Genomic DNA, 14,472 nt, shown 5'->3' on the forward strand with positions numbered 1-14,472 from the left:
CCCCTAAGCAAGCTTGGGAAATTTTCTCTAGGGTCAGTGTGCAGCAAATAGTATATATTTCTTTCTGCCCATGCCATCGCCTCCCCGTAATCCTTTATAGCAATTAGTAACAATAATGAAATATAGCCGTGATTTCTCGGCGCTGGCTGAAGAAACACAGCCCGTGCTGTGAATCAAGCACGTTTTCTGGTCAAATTGGCCATGCGAGCTCGCTGCTCAGGAAGCTTTAAATCCTCCTCTGCATTGCTCTGAGTGAAGCTCAGCGGGAGGAAAAACAGCGTTAGGAGCAGAGTCCTTCCCCGTTCCTACCCAGGACTTTGTCCTTGCCAAAAATGCTCTGCCAAGCAATGCTCACTTTTGGGACAATGTAGAATCATAGGATCGCTAAGGTTGGAAGAGAGCTCTCAGCTCCCCAGGTCCAACCCAACCCATCCCACTGTGGTTGTGCAATGGAGATGGGACGTGGGGTAGAGGAACAAGGCTGGAGGTCCCACAGAAGGCATTGCTGCGTTCAGATGTCACTGGGCAGCTGGTGCCCAACTATAGGGGAAAGGGGCATGATTTAGGTTTGGCCATTACCAGAAAAACATGTGCGGAGGACGGGGCAAAGAGAAGAGCAGCCGTTTCCTATTAGGATAAGAGTAGGTCAGGTGTAGTTAAAACTGAGTAAATGGAGCAGGAAATGCGGCCGTATATTACTCACCCAAGATATATTGCACACATTAGCTTTGTTTGATCGGGCTGTGCTGAGGTTCGGTGCTGTGGGGTGGCCAAGTCCCAGCTTTGTGCTCTATGAAAATAAATATATGGCTGGTGTTTAATAAAGCTGCTACGTTCAGATGTAATCGAAAGCCCACGCAGGCTCTTCCGGAAGGTTGTGCCTGTAATGAATCCATGACTTTTGAAGGCAGAAGGTGTGATGTTAATACTATTTACATAGCAAAATAATTTATGGATATTCCTTTAACGACGTTACCGGCTTCCAGCATGTTTCTGCTCCCGGGAGTGGTTGGGGTGTTGCTGGGAGTTGCAGCCAAGCTGGGATGAAGCTCTGCTGCCTTTCTTTTTGCTAGGAATTAAGAAAATAATGCAGTGTTTTTTGGTTAAAAGGCCACACGTAGGGTGGGCAGCATCACGAGCAGGAGGTAGGGGGGGAATATACTGAGAATATACTGCTTGGAGCTTGGAAATTGAGGCTTAGTGAAGAGTTGTGCTTCTTCTCAAGGCAGAGTAGCATGGATGGGGCTGTGCAGGATGGCTGCTATGCGTTATGGATGGTGCAGATCCGTTTGCAAAAATAATTAAAAATAATAATAATTTAAAAAATCCCACCATGGGCAGAAGATGCAATAGGTTCGGGGGAAGGATGCCGTTGCCCCAGGGAGATGCCGCCGTGTCCTGTGTGCATTAATGAAACACTTTCTTTCCGGTTAGGACTTGAGTGATGCTCATTGAAAATCAGGCTGCCATGGAAACCAGAGGTGTTTGGTCTTTTGGGAACGCTGTCGGACGGAGGTGTGGGGAGGGGGAGGAGGCGGCTCTGCAAAATCCCGTTTCTATTCCCGGGTCCCCGCTGCTGCTCGCGGCCGTGGCTGGGGCGGGCAGCCTTGCGGTTTTCCTTCCTCTTTGTGCTTCAGTTTCTGTCTCTGGGATTTTACTGTCACCTTTTGGAAGCACTTGGTGATGGGGCGGGCTGAAAGGTGACTGTGCTGCTTCCCCATGGCCACAGCAAGTTTGTGTGCTGGGCTGGTAGGAATCCCAAACCTCCCAGTGCCTGGGGCAGTCCTCCCAGGGAGGGGCTTTGCTTCCTCGGTTTCCCCAAACAGGGGGAGAAAACAGAGGCTGTAAACAAAACCTTGTGATACCCTCTCACCTGCAGAGATCTTTCATCTTTTTTTCCCCTCCTTTTCTGAATCCTAGAGAACCAAACCCAAACCTGAAGCCTGATATCATCGCGTGCTCGAAAAGTCTCTAACTCTAAACCCACGTGTGAGAGCTGTAAATATTTCCACCTGGAAGGCTTGTGTTCTCTTTGGGAAGTGCTGGGCTCTGTGCATCAGGAGTTGGACTCAGTGACCCCTTCCCACTTGGGATGTTCTATGACTCCATGCATCCAGAGCTATGCGTATGGGTTTCTGTGGGCACACATGTCCCTGCAGCTACCTGAGGTTGTTCCATACATTGTGTGTGGTTCCAAGCCGTCCTGCCATAGGAAATACAGAAATAACTTGAGGGTTAAATAAAAAAAAAAGTCTGGAGGATGGCATTGTTCGTGCCGGCTAAAATCCTGTGAACAAAGCAAGCGGCGTCATTTCACTTGCAAATTGAGCAGCAAAGCAAAATAGCATTTATGAAACTGTAATTTATTCTTGGAAAATCAAGCACTTAGGGTGTCTGCTCGTCGCAGGTTAAGTTACAGAAAGGGAAAAACTAGATTAATGATGAACGTGACAACATTTCAGGCTCAATCATCACAGCGAAACCCTGCGCAGGTTGGGTTTTTCTGGCAGTGTTAAGGTAGTGATTGCTTTAGGGTTGGAGATGTTGCTCCCACTGGCAGCTGGGGGACAGCACCCTTCCCCACTGGGGACATCACTGAGCCACCATCAAGCCCCTAAGCCCATCACCAGGGGCACCACAGGAGGGGCTCCATGGTTCATTGAAGGTCTCCCACAGTCTCCTTTTGGCACTGGGTTTTGTTCCCTGTTCCTCTCAGCCCTTCCATGGCACAGAGCAGTGTGGGTGCCTGTTATGGTTTAGCCCAATGGGCGGCTCAGCACCACACAGCTGTTTGCTCACTACCCACTTCCTGGTGGGATGGGGAGAGAGTGGGGAAAAAAACAAAGTAGAACTCGTGGGTTGAGATAAAACTATTTATTAAGATAGAGAAAAGGAAAAGAATAATGTTATGACTATATGTACAAGTCATGTACAGGTGATTGCTCCCCACCCCCCAAAGCCCAGCTAGTCCCCCAGTGAGCGAAAGAGCCACAGCCGAACTCCCACCCCTTTCAAGACTCTCCTTCCACATGGTTTGGAACATCCATTTGGCCAGTGAGTTCAGCTGTCCTCATCCTGTTCCCTCCCAGCTCCTTGGGCCCTTGGCTATGAATGGCCTTGGCTCCTTACAACACTGCTTAGCAGCAAATATAAACATTGGTGTGCTATCAACATTGTTATTTTCCTAGACCCAAAACACAACATCACACCAGGCACTTTGGTGAAAACAATTCCATCTCAGCTGCAACAAAGCAGTGCCTCATCCCTGGAGGTGCCCAAGGCCATGGGTGGTACCCTGGGCAGCCTGAGCTGGTGGGGGGCAACACTGGCAGGGGGTGGGGCTGGGTGGGCTATGAGGTCCCTCCCAACCCAACCGTTCTGATTCTTACTGCGGGTGGTGGCCACACACCCAATGCTCAGCCCTGGTACCAGCGACGCACTCCCCTGGTACCCACAGGCAGTGACCAGTGCTCCGTGCATCCCTGCTGCCTGCGATGACCATTGAGCGCCCTGATATCCTGATTCCCGGTTCTGCTTTTCAGGCTGTTGGTGGACTGGTGGGAAGCTCCGTGTGCCGGAGCAGGACTGGGTTTTGACACTGAGCAGCCAGCTCAGTGCACTTCGTAGGGTCCTACGTCGTGCTCCGAAGGCGGCGATGGAACGGAGTTCACGACCCGGGGAGCTGTTGCTTGTGTAATAGTGTGTCGCGTATTAAGGGAGCGTGTTTGAAACCACATTATATTATTAAAATTCATAGGAGTGATTTATAGGGGGTTTTAAAAACAGCAGCTTGCCAATATAAATTGGCTTAGAAAAGTCAACTGTAATCCACACAGGTCCAAATAATGACATTTCCTCCAATACATCGAAAAAGCTGAAAAGCAGAAAATAATATCCAGGCTCCAGAGATAAGGCGAGTGCCCAAGGGAGAGAGGACTCTGAAATATTCATGTGGTTGTAGATTGGATGTCGGAAACGGCCGTTCCCAGTGGCTATGTTTAGGGACTGATGAATTTAGTTACTGTACCTTTATATTTATCGCTCAATAAACAAGACAAGCTCCTTTACAACTCCGAGCAAGACTAATTTAGCCATTTTAGCGCTAAGGAAACGGCTTTCTGGACCACGCTAGGGTTTGATAAGGAGTGAGTTTCATAGGGAATTCAGAGAACTTTAATTCAGCCCGATGGGAGGTAGGGCGCTGGGGTGGAGCTGTGCATAACGGGGCGGAAAACCCCAATTTGATGACTCTGATGGTTAAAACCCAACAAGGTGGGAGCCAGGACCCCCCCATGCCACATGTGTGGCACCCGGACCCCAATTTTGTCCCTTGGGGGAGCCCCATGAGCTCGGGACCAGCCCTGTCAGCGCAGCGCTGATGAGGATGTTCCAGCTCGTGGCTTTTAAAGGTTATTTTTCGAGGCAGAGAACAGCGCTGTAAAGGTTTTATAGCAGCTGCGCCGGAATTAAGCGCCAATTCATAAAAGTGTCACAAATGAAACCATAATGCCTGAGCTGTATTAGCGCTAAAATGACCTTTCCAATAGGTGGGGGTTTATGGGATATTATAAATTCCCAACATGCTGCAGGGTTACACCTTGGACAGCGGCAGCAGCGGTATCCGAGGCAGGAAGCTGGAGGCTGGTGCCACTGACCACACCAGCGTGGCCATGGGGACATTTGGGGACCCCAAAACACCCATCCCGAGCATCCTTCTGCAGCAGAGAGCTGGGGACATTTGGGGGCCTTTTGGAGTAACTTTTTCTTGAGAGCCCCAACAGCCCCAAATCAAAGAGATTTAGAAGTATTGCTTGGCTTCTTTTTATTTCTTTAGTGTCTAAGGCGTTTGATTAATATCATCGAGCTTTTTGTTATTGCTCTGAAGGCAGGGGAAGTCCTTCTTTAATGAAAGCTGAGAGCTCTGTGTAATACCCCGACCCCAAAGCCGCTATTTGAAGCACTGTATTGCACAGAACTTACAAGAAAATCCCCGGAGTTAACCAGCTCTGGTCTTTCTTCACCTCTTGCGTTGCCACTGGGAAATAAGATCAGTTTTTATGCCCATGTTTATTAGGAAGTGTGTGTTCGGGCAGCGTGTGGCCGGGCAGGAGCTCTGGGGAGCTGTGTAATGCGGCACTTTGCACTCACTCCTTACTGAAGGGCTCTTTCCAGGAGTGTTTGGGTGAGCGGCAGGGTTGTGTTCCTGTCCCCGTCGGGATCCACTGAGCCCCTCCCCAAAACCAACATTCAGCCCCATATCCAGGCATTTCCCAGGTGGAAGAAAGAAAAGGGCCCAGCACGGTGTCTCTGTTTCAGCTTGCAGTGCTCAGCCCTTTCCAATGGCTCTGCAGCCCATCTGCAGCCAACGAAGCACTTTGCTTAATTGCCGAGACTTCATTAGTTGTTCTTAACCCAGTTAAAAATCATCTGCCCAACCCAACGCGCTCTGCTGGCTGCTGGCCCCCTCCCTCCCGCCTTCTCCCCTGGGACATTTTAAGGCTGAAAATGCCATTTTTCAGTAGGGTAAAAAAGAGAGGAAGGAGCTCAAAACCTCCTCCATCGGCCACGGGGCTGCCAATGGCTTTGGGCTTCCCACCCGGTGCCCAGCCCCAACCCTCAGCCCTTACTGACAGCAGGAACCAACCCCAGCAGCATTGGCTGCTGCCATCCTGGCACACCGCATGGTTCCCACGCCGCGGCCATTCATGTGCTGCGGCAGGAACAAAGCACGGCTCAGCCTGAATAGCTCTAGCTCATTTATTCTAGCTTTATTTTCCTTGTACAAGTAGCCACAGGCTAAAATCTAAACAGAGCAAACTACCAAAAAAAAAAAGTTTTTTTTCCTTTTTTTTCTTTCTTTCTTTTTTTTTTTAATACAGAGCTAACAATTGTAGGATCAACGGGATTTCAAATATCAAGACGATTCAAAGTAAGAAAGGTAGAAAATAAACAGTAGAAAAAAGTGCTTTGCAATTTGGGTTTTTAACGTTACTCTTAATGGTCGATCTCCAAAAAGGACCGGGACAAAGGTTGAGCATCGTCGTTTTTATTACTTTCTTATAAACGCAGAGATATTGCAAGTTCCGATGACGCAACGCTGACCAAAGTAAAACCTCTCTTAGCCCCGTAGGACCATGACCCAGAGCCCAATAAAATCCATTCTTTCCCCCCGTCTCTGGGCTTTGCCCTGGCCCATCACCCCTCTTGTACAAAATGAGGTGACCGAGCACTGGAACATGGATGCGATGCGTGTTGGCAGCCCACGTAACCATTTCCCGAGGCGCTTCTCTTCCCCTTCCCCTATTTTTTTTTAATTTGCTCATTTATTTGCACATATTTCTGCACCCCTAAGTAAGCTTAGGAAAAAAATCAGCCGGCATCGGGTTGCTAGATAGGATCTTTAATCTGCCTCAAACGGCCCAGCATCGGGAGGGATCTGTTTCCAAATCCTGTTTGCACAGATGAAGGGAGTCATTCGCTCCCCCTGTGCCACTGCTGCTTGTTTTCATAGGGTTTTAATTTCCTCTTCCCCACCTTCCCAGCCGCTGGGCAGCTCGGCGAGGATCCCAGTGCCTGATGGGGTTGAGGCCATTGCCGTGAGCAGGGGCAGGGATGGAGGACAATGCTGTGGGCAAGGAGATGGAGCACGGATGGCCACACTGCCTGTCTATTGGCTTGAGTGGTGGTGGAAATGACTTTCCAGTAACTCTCTAATTAGCAGTGGGTTTGTACATACTTATAGAGAATAGAGCCGTCGGAGCAATTATGGTCTGACTTTGGGGTGGTCCCATGTGGAGCCAGGAGATGGACTTGATGATCCTTATGGGTCCCTTCCAACTCAGGATATTCTATGGTTCTGTGAAATGTGTTAGGTTCGGCTCTGCTTTCACAGCCCTGCATCCATCTCCCCTGTGCACACACCACGCAGCTGCCACCCGACTGACACCAAAAAGTCCCAGAGGGGACCCTGGCACAGCATCCCTCATCATATATTGCCAACCCAAAACATCCAGTCCCTCATTAGTAATCAATTTGGGGTGGAATCTTTAAAATTCCCAAACTGCTCCAGCACTTAAAGATTTCAGCGTCTTTGCAAAACAAGGAAGAGGAAAGGTAAGGTATGTTAGACAAATAAATACCTGAATCCAACAGCGTGAAAATACCCTGTCACAGCATCAAACTAGTCCCTGTCCAACTAAACACAATGTGGATACTATCCCTGAGGTAGCAGCCATCTCTGGTAGACTTGAGAGCTCCGAGAATAGGTTGTGCCCATTATGGGTTACCAAAAAAAAATTTAAAAAATATATATATATCAGCTTTTGGATGCCTTAATTCCTTGCTGCAATTTCATCTCATCACAGCCAGAAAAAAGCGAGGGGGATTCTGGATGTGCCCTGAAAAGGCAGTGGGGTTGAATTAGTGGCATTTCTTCCTTGGGAAAATACTTCAGGACGCGACTCCTACCCCAGACGTGGGCAGTTGCCAGCAGCCGGCTCTGGACCCAGCGCCTGCGTTATCCACTGCTTTTGCCTTTGGATAAAACATTCTCAGCCAAAAAGAAAAAGGGAAATAAAGGGAATCCAAAAGCCGGCAAGCTTTGGGTTGAACATTTGGGATGTGGCGGAGCAGCCCCGAAGGCGGAGCACGGGAGTGGGGCTCATCTGCGTCTCCTGGTGACCCAACACCTGACGGAGAAACAAAGCCCTGATGACACAGTATGGGGAAGGGCTCACCGAATACCTGGGAAGAGCTTTTTGACACCTGCAAGCCTCCCTGCAAGCCACACGGGGACCTGCTGTGCTACTTGTCCTCCCAATGGCAACACAGAAATCCCACGGCTTCCAGCAAAAACAGGGCAACAGTTTGGATGAACCAAGGGCAGGCCTGACTCTGCTCCAAACTGAACTCAAATACAAGCTCTTGTTTTTTCCTCCTTCCTGTTTTACAATTTAAAGCCACTCTAGACAACACTTCCCCTGCTTTTTCTGGCACAGCTTTGCCTCCAGCCTGCCTCATGACGAACCCACGGAGCAGCTCTTGCCACCATTTGGAGGGTTTTTTGGCCCAGTCTGGTAGACTCAGGAGGCTTTGGTGACTTGAGGAAGGCCGCATTTTCCTCCTGGCTGCGCAGCCTCAGCCCTGCAATATGGGTTGACAAGAGCATCAAAGAAACCCCAGCAAGAGGAAGAGCTACGCATCTAAAAATAGTCTTTAAAGATTCACATCCATCTTCAAGCATCTCAAACCAACCCAGAATCTGCACTGGTTTAAGCCATTACATTTCTGCATAATCATTTAAAAAAAAAAAAAAAAAGATCTACTTGCAACGTACTATCGTATTTCAACTAGTCAAATGGCACAGCATTTCCCTTTAATAAAAGGAAGTAATGACAAATACTATTACAATATCACAATAATATGATATTAAATTAATAGCATATTCGCAGCTCCGGGGATCCTGAGCTGAAAGCTAGTCTAAGTCATGTGTTCACTTTGGCAACAGTACTTCAATGTGAGCTTCGGCGTTCCACACAAAGACAACGAAACGAGAAGCGGGGCCGGGAGCAGGATGGGAAGAGGTTTGGGTTTCTGGTCACGGCTCAGTGATGGATGGATGGTGACGTCCCCGTGACACACAGGAGCAGGAATAGGGCTGGGGGGGTGAGAGAGGCTGCTTGGGGTGTGAAGCATGAATCTGGTCTGGAAGCACAGGGACCCACTCACACCCAGCCCTTGCCCATCCCCAAGGACACAGCACATGGGACAGGACTTTCCTTGCCATCCTGAATACTGTATTATTTACACAATTACCAGTAGCATCCCACTGCCAAACATGGAGGTGGTGGGGGATGCTTCTGACAGAAGAGACTCTCCCATTGGTACCATTTAAAAAAATACAATTATTATTTCTCTTAAACTCATTTCTTTTCCTGATTCCTTTCACTTTTTTTTCGCAAACATGGTGACACTGGATTTGCCACCACCTCTACAAATTGTTCACACTTGTCTGGTTTTAATAACCACACGGCAGGGGACCTGATGGGCAACATCAGTCACACACCGACCCGTGAGGCCGGGACAACCCAGAACAGGCTGCCCAGAGAGCTGTGGGTGCCCCACCCCTGGGGGGGCCTGTGGTCAGGTTGGATGGGGCCCTGGGCAGCCTGAGCTGGTGGCGGGCAGCCCTGTCCACATCAAGGGGGTTGGACCCAAATGATCTTTGTGGTCCTTTCTGACCCAACCATTCTGTGATTCTAGGACTCTATGAATCCCAAAATGGTGGCAGGTCGGTGGAGGTCACAAAACCTCTCTTTGGTGTCGGGAGCCCCCGCTGCATTGCAGTCAGAGCTCCCACACCTCGTCTTGACAGGAGCAACAAGGCCTTGTAGGCCATGCATGGGCCACAGTGGTCTCTTCAAGACGAGGCCTGCACTCTTGAAATGCACTCAGGAGCATCTCAGCAGGTTTTGGAAGCGCTGGGCTGGGGTTTCCATGAGCTCCTGGCCACAGTGTGCCCTGGCCCTAACAAAGACCAGAGCACCCATCCCACATACGCTCAGGATGGGCCGAGGCAGCCATTTGGGAATACCAGTTGGGCTCTGTGAGAGCAACGGTGCTGGTGAGCCACAGGGCATCAACCACCATGTGGGCCACATCCGTGATGGTCCCCAGAGTCTTTAAAGTAAAAAAAAACACGACACAAATCTCCACCAGGCGAAATCCCACCGTGCCTAAAATAAAGCTCATAACACCAGCTGCCCGCACACGAGGCAGGAGGAGGGGGTGAGGACGCACACACACGAATTTCTCGCACACTTGAGGTAGAACATTGCTTTCAAGGTTTGGAAGTGCTTTACACAGGAAGGACGACAACAAAAACAACAACGATGTGGCAGGTACAGAGCGGGATGGCTGAGGTAGGACCAAGCTTGTACTGACCAAGTGCTACGCTACTTGTTTTTGAACACGAAGGAAGACGCAGGCATTTCTGCTTCCCAGAAGACATTCATTCCGGTTGAGGTAGGTTCTGATTTCACTCGGGTTGTTTGTCCAAGTCTTTCAGTAGCCCTCAGGCAGGCTTCCTTTGACACACTTTTTTTTTTTACTTTTTTTTTCTTTTTTCTTTTTCTTCATATTATATAGTCAATCAGCAAAAAAAGTATCCTGAGAAATAGTGAAAGTGTACAAAATCATCCAAACCACGGAGAGAGGGCCTTCCCAGGCCTCAATTTTTGGAGTCACGTTAGAAGGACTGCTCCGAATCCAGTCTTCTCAAAATAAAAAAACAGATCCAAAAAGGAGTCCTAAAGCTGCTGGTCAGGAAGAAGTCTGTGATGCCAAGGGACTGAGGCATCCCCGGGCCTTCACCAGGCTCTGCAAGGAGCCCTTTACTTAGCAGCAATGGGAAAACCAATTATGACCAGTCTTCGTAAAGCCGTTGTCGAAAGAAACGCACCAAGGGGCCTGAGACAGGTCAGAAAGATAAACTTCACAGAGTTTCAAAAAGGCTGTATACACACACACATATATATATATACTTATATATATATATAAAAATAAAGCAAAACAAAAAAATAACAATCAGACTGTAGAAATCTTCAATTGACCTGAGATTGACGAATCATTGTAAAGACATCACCAGCTGTGGTTTTGGTTTCTGGTAACTCCTACAAGAGGGTTCGAGTCTTGGCAGTTTATCCTTCATTGGCAGGGCCATGGTGGGGAGCTGGAGCAGCAGGGCTGCCATCACGAGGGCTTTTTTGTGGAGAGTCTGGCTGCTCCTCGATGATGCTGAATTCGTCCATTGGCAGCGTGGATATCTGTGTGTCGTCATGGGCAGCAGGCGCGCTGTGAGACGGCTGCAAAGAGAGAAAGGGAAAGGGCACTGATGGTGGCAGGTGTTCTTAGGCATTTCATAGAATCATATCACTAAGGTTGGAAAAGACCACTAAGATCAGCTAGTCCAAGCAGCAACCCATGCCCACCAGGTGCCCTCCCTGCCTCGTGCCGCTGGACTCACTGTTATTCCCTTGTCCTGCTGCTCTGGACATGGTGATGCTGGGAACAACCTCTCCAGCTCGTTCATGTCCAGCTGCTTTCCGTTCAGGTCCCGCTCGTCCCTGTCCCTGCGGGCGGCCCCGTTCAGAATGATCCCCGCGGCGCTCCTCTGGCTCCTTGGGACCTGCGGGGTCGACAGCTGCTCCTGCACATTTTTACACATCAGCAGCCTGAAATATAACAAAGGCAATGCCTGAGGGTGAGCAGAACCAATGGCTCTCCTTCCTTCCTTCCCCCAAGCTTGAATCTGCCTCATTTCTTTGCTATTTTCCTTCACTCCTTAAATCCTTCCTCTAAAGTTACAACTCTTCCACTACCTTTTAAAAGGGCTTTTGGTTTACAGGGGGGATAAGGGCTTGCCAGAGCAGAGATACCGAGGTTCCCAGGAAGCAGCACGTTTCTTGGTGGGGACTGAAGCTGATGGGGTCTCTGAAGTGTGCATCCGGAGAAGCCCTCAGGGTCTGTGTGCCTGGGGGAAGGCAGGGACCACGGCACCAACATCACCCATGTGGCATTCCCTGGGCTGTGCAGTGATGCTGTAGGATGTGCATCCCCCTGCCCATCGTGAGCAGCATGCTGAGCAGGTCTTACCTTCCTCTGTACCCAAACATGAGGAAAAGGACACAGAAAATGATGCACGTGACACCGATGTGGATCCCAATGATGATACCCGTCGCAGAGGTTTTGTTGTTCTGCTCATCCTTCATGCAGTCACATGGGGGGTTCAGCACTGCCAGAGGAAAGAGGGGGAGGGGGTTAGCAGTGAGAGTTTCCAGTTTCTTGGCCTGCCTAAGCATCTCCCCTGCTCTTGGTACCCCATGGAGGCTGTAGAGAGCCAGCCCCACCACCTGCTGTTATCAGACTTTCCCTGGGTGATCACGGCTCTTGGTGGAAGGCACCGAGCTGGCAGCTGCCAATGGGATGAGTATTTACTCCAGCACAGACAGAGAGGTAATAACTCTCTCTTGGAGATATTCCCACTGGAAGGTTTAAAAGGACTATAAGAGCAGCAGGATGTTTTTTACACATAGATGAAAATGAAAGGTGTGAGCAGTTAGAGATTCCCTCTAGAGATTTCCTCTTCTGCCTCGTAATGTAACACTCATGCACTGCAGCCCTTCTTCGCAAAGCCCCGTGGTTTCCTTTCTCATCACCAATAAAGCTCAAATGTCTGCAGGAGCTCCAGGAGAGCAAAGATGCTCAGTGCACTATGTCTCACCTGAGGACAGCAGTTCCTACCTAATGCTTGGAGGTGTTGGCTTGCTGAACCTAATGAAGGGCAGCTGGGATGGGATCATGGCAAGAGAGCCAGTCCTACCAGCACAGCATGGTCCCAGCCCCACACAGTTTCATTTCATCATCATCTGTGATGCTGAAAACAAACAGACTGGAAGCAGTGTGCTCTGGTGGATGTGTTGCCACTTGCCTCCAAATGGTCCGATTTTTGAGTGGTCCTTTTGAGCCAGGCGTTGGACTTAATGATCCTTACGGGTCCCTTCCAACTCGGGATATTCTACGATTCTATAAATCTGTTTTCATTAACCACTACTGAGAACAGCCCCATCTCACCTGTCCTCTCCACGGTTTCCCTCAAGGACACAAAGCGGACAGTCGAGTTTCCATCCCCATGCTGGTTATAGGCAAGGAGTTTGACCTCGTACACCATCGATGCATCTATTTGGAGACACAAGAAGGGTATTTCAGGCTTAATCATCAGCGTTATCTCCCTAGCATGGCAGTTGTTTAGGAAACACATGTCACCCAACACACAAGATGCTGCAAACAAGAAGTCACAAGGCAAACTGCACCACCTGCAAAGCGCCCATAATCCTGAGGCAGAGCTGCAGCACCCCCAGCTTAATGGCTCAACAACACATTTGAGCCCTCCTGGGGTCATGAGGTGGTGCAGATGGAGCAGTCAGTGTACTCACCCAGGTGGGTGATGTTGTACGCCGTGACGTTGCTGGCCAGCAGCACCGGGCCTGTGTACTGGGAGAGGTGGACTTTGCGGTAGTAGAGCTTGAAGCCTTCATGCTGGCCCAGTTTGATGGAGGGCTCCCACGTTGCCTGCACGGCCGTGCTGTTAATGACTTTAATAAAGAGGGATGGCATGGCTGGGACTGAAACAGAGAGAGAGAGACAGTGGGTTGCGTGTGCTTTGTATTCTGTACAATGAGAAATTCCCCACCAGCACTTCCCTGCAGCCACTGCGACGAAGAATGTGCTAGATGAGACTGAGAAAATCAAATTAGACCAGAGCCTGGTTTAACAGCCTAGATTTTCTTCAGGGAGCTGTGCGAGTTTCCAGGGGCTCCCTATGCTCAGCTCAGCCAGCACAGAGGCTACTCTGACATGCAGCTGCAACCCGACGCTCAGCCCCGCCGGGTCAGGGCAGGAATGCAGCCACTTTGGAAACGCATTCTCAGCTTCCACTTTTCTGCCCTCGCCCTGAGGGCAGCGAGGACCTTTCAGAGTGATTAATCCCTGTGGGAGGAAGGAACCAGAAAGGATGGAGCCAGAGACATTCATCTTAAAAGCAGAACGTGAAGTATGTACTCTGCTGCCCGGCTGAGCACACTCGGTACCTGCAAGGGCTTGCAGGGTGTGCTGGGCTGCTCTCCCTGCTGGCTTTCAGAGGGAGATGTGGTTCAGTCCTGGGGGAATTGAGGAGGGAATGGGGGCATCTTTAGCGAGAGCCCTACCTCCCCAAGCAGCCTGAGCTCCCTGTGTAGCTGTGGCTGGCACTTACCTGGCCTTAGGGGAGCAGGGGATGTAGCGGGGAAGATGGCCCTGCTGCTGCCCGCTGTCACCGAGCCCTGATTCAGAGCCCACCTGGACGCCTTTTGCTACCATCAGTAGCATTCCACTCAACAAACCCAAAATCCTGCCCTCATTTTTGGGCTGACAAGCAGCGAAGTGTCATTGCCGCTTTGTCCCCAGGTCCCCAAAAGCTGCCCAGCCCCCTCCTACCTGATCAGCTTGGGCTGACAGGCCAAGGTTTGCAAACCAGAGTCATTGTCTTTGAATCAAATAGGTTGGTTTTCCAAAGCTGGTTCTGCACAAAATCTCGTGCAGAGCGGTGGCACACAGCACCACGTGCCCCCGAGCATCCTCCTTCCCATCTCCCTCCCTCGCACACTGAGCACATCAGCGCAGAGATGTGTCTCAGCAGGACCTTTCACTGATGATTTTTTCACTTCATTTCCACACAACTCCCCCAGGCCAGATGCTCCCATCAGTTCCCAAGCCTTTTGCAGAAGGTGGATGGATGGCAGCAGGCGCTGCGGGCTCTGCCTAGCCCATGGGCTCTGTTCCCGCATGGGTTTTTGGGCAGGGAGCTTGGCTAAAACCAGCACAAAACCCACCAAAGCAGAATGACAGCCCTGCTTCTCCAGCAGCCTCTGGCCAAGA

The 14,472-nt window shown here is 50.1% G+C and overlaps 2 protein-coding genes across 2 annotated transcripts in view; one reads left to right on the plus strand and one right to left on the minus strand.

Moving 5' to 3' along the window:
- LOC110403519 (gonadotropin-releasing hormone II receptor-like) overlaps positions 1-14,472 on the plus strand; it is a 54,756-nt gene that overhangs the window by 40,145 nt on the left and 139 nt on the right. The window lies entirely within an intron of this gene.
- Positions 5,887-14,472, minus strand: part of IGDCC3 (immunoglobulin superfamily DCC subclass member 3) — an 88,505-nt gene continuing 79,919 nt past the window's right edge. Inside the window, exons 10-14 of the mRNA XM_021406811.1 lie at positions 12,993-13,181; positions 12,631-12,735; positions 11,653-11,791; positions 11,024-11,231; positions 5,887-10,862 (exon numbers count right to left, since the gene is read on the minus strand). Of these exons, the coding sequence (XP_021262486.1) occupies positions 10,698-10,862; positions 11,024-11,231; positions 11,653-11,791; positions 12,631-12,735; positions 12,993-13,181 (806 nt within the window). The 3' untranslated portion in view covers positions 5,887-10,697. The remainder of the gene's footprint in view (positions 10,863-11,023; positions 11,232-11,652; positions 11,792-12,630; positions 12,736-12,992; positions 13,182-14,472) is intronic.

The sequence above is a fragment of the Numida meleagris genome, chromosome 9 (genome assembly GCF_002078875.1).
Source record: "Numida meleagris isolate 19003 breed g44 Domestic line chromosome 9, NumMel1.0, whole genome shotgun sequence".
Classification (NCBI taxonomy): domain Eukaryota; kingdom Metazoa; phylum Chordata; class Aves; order Galliformes; family Numididae; genus Numida; species Numida meleagris.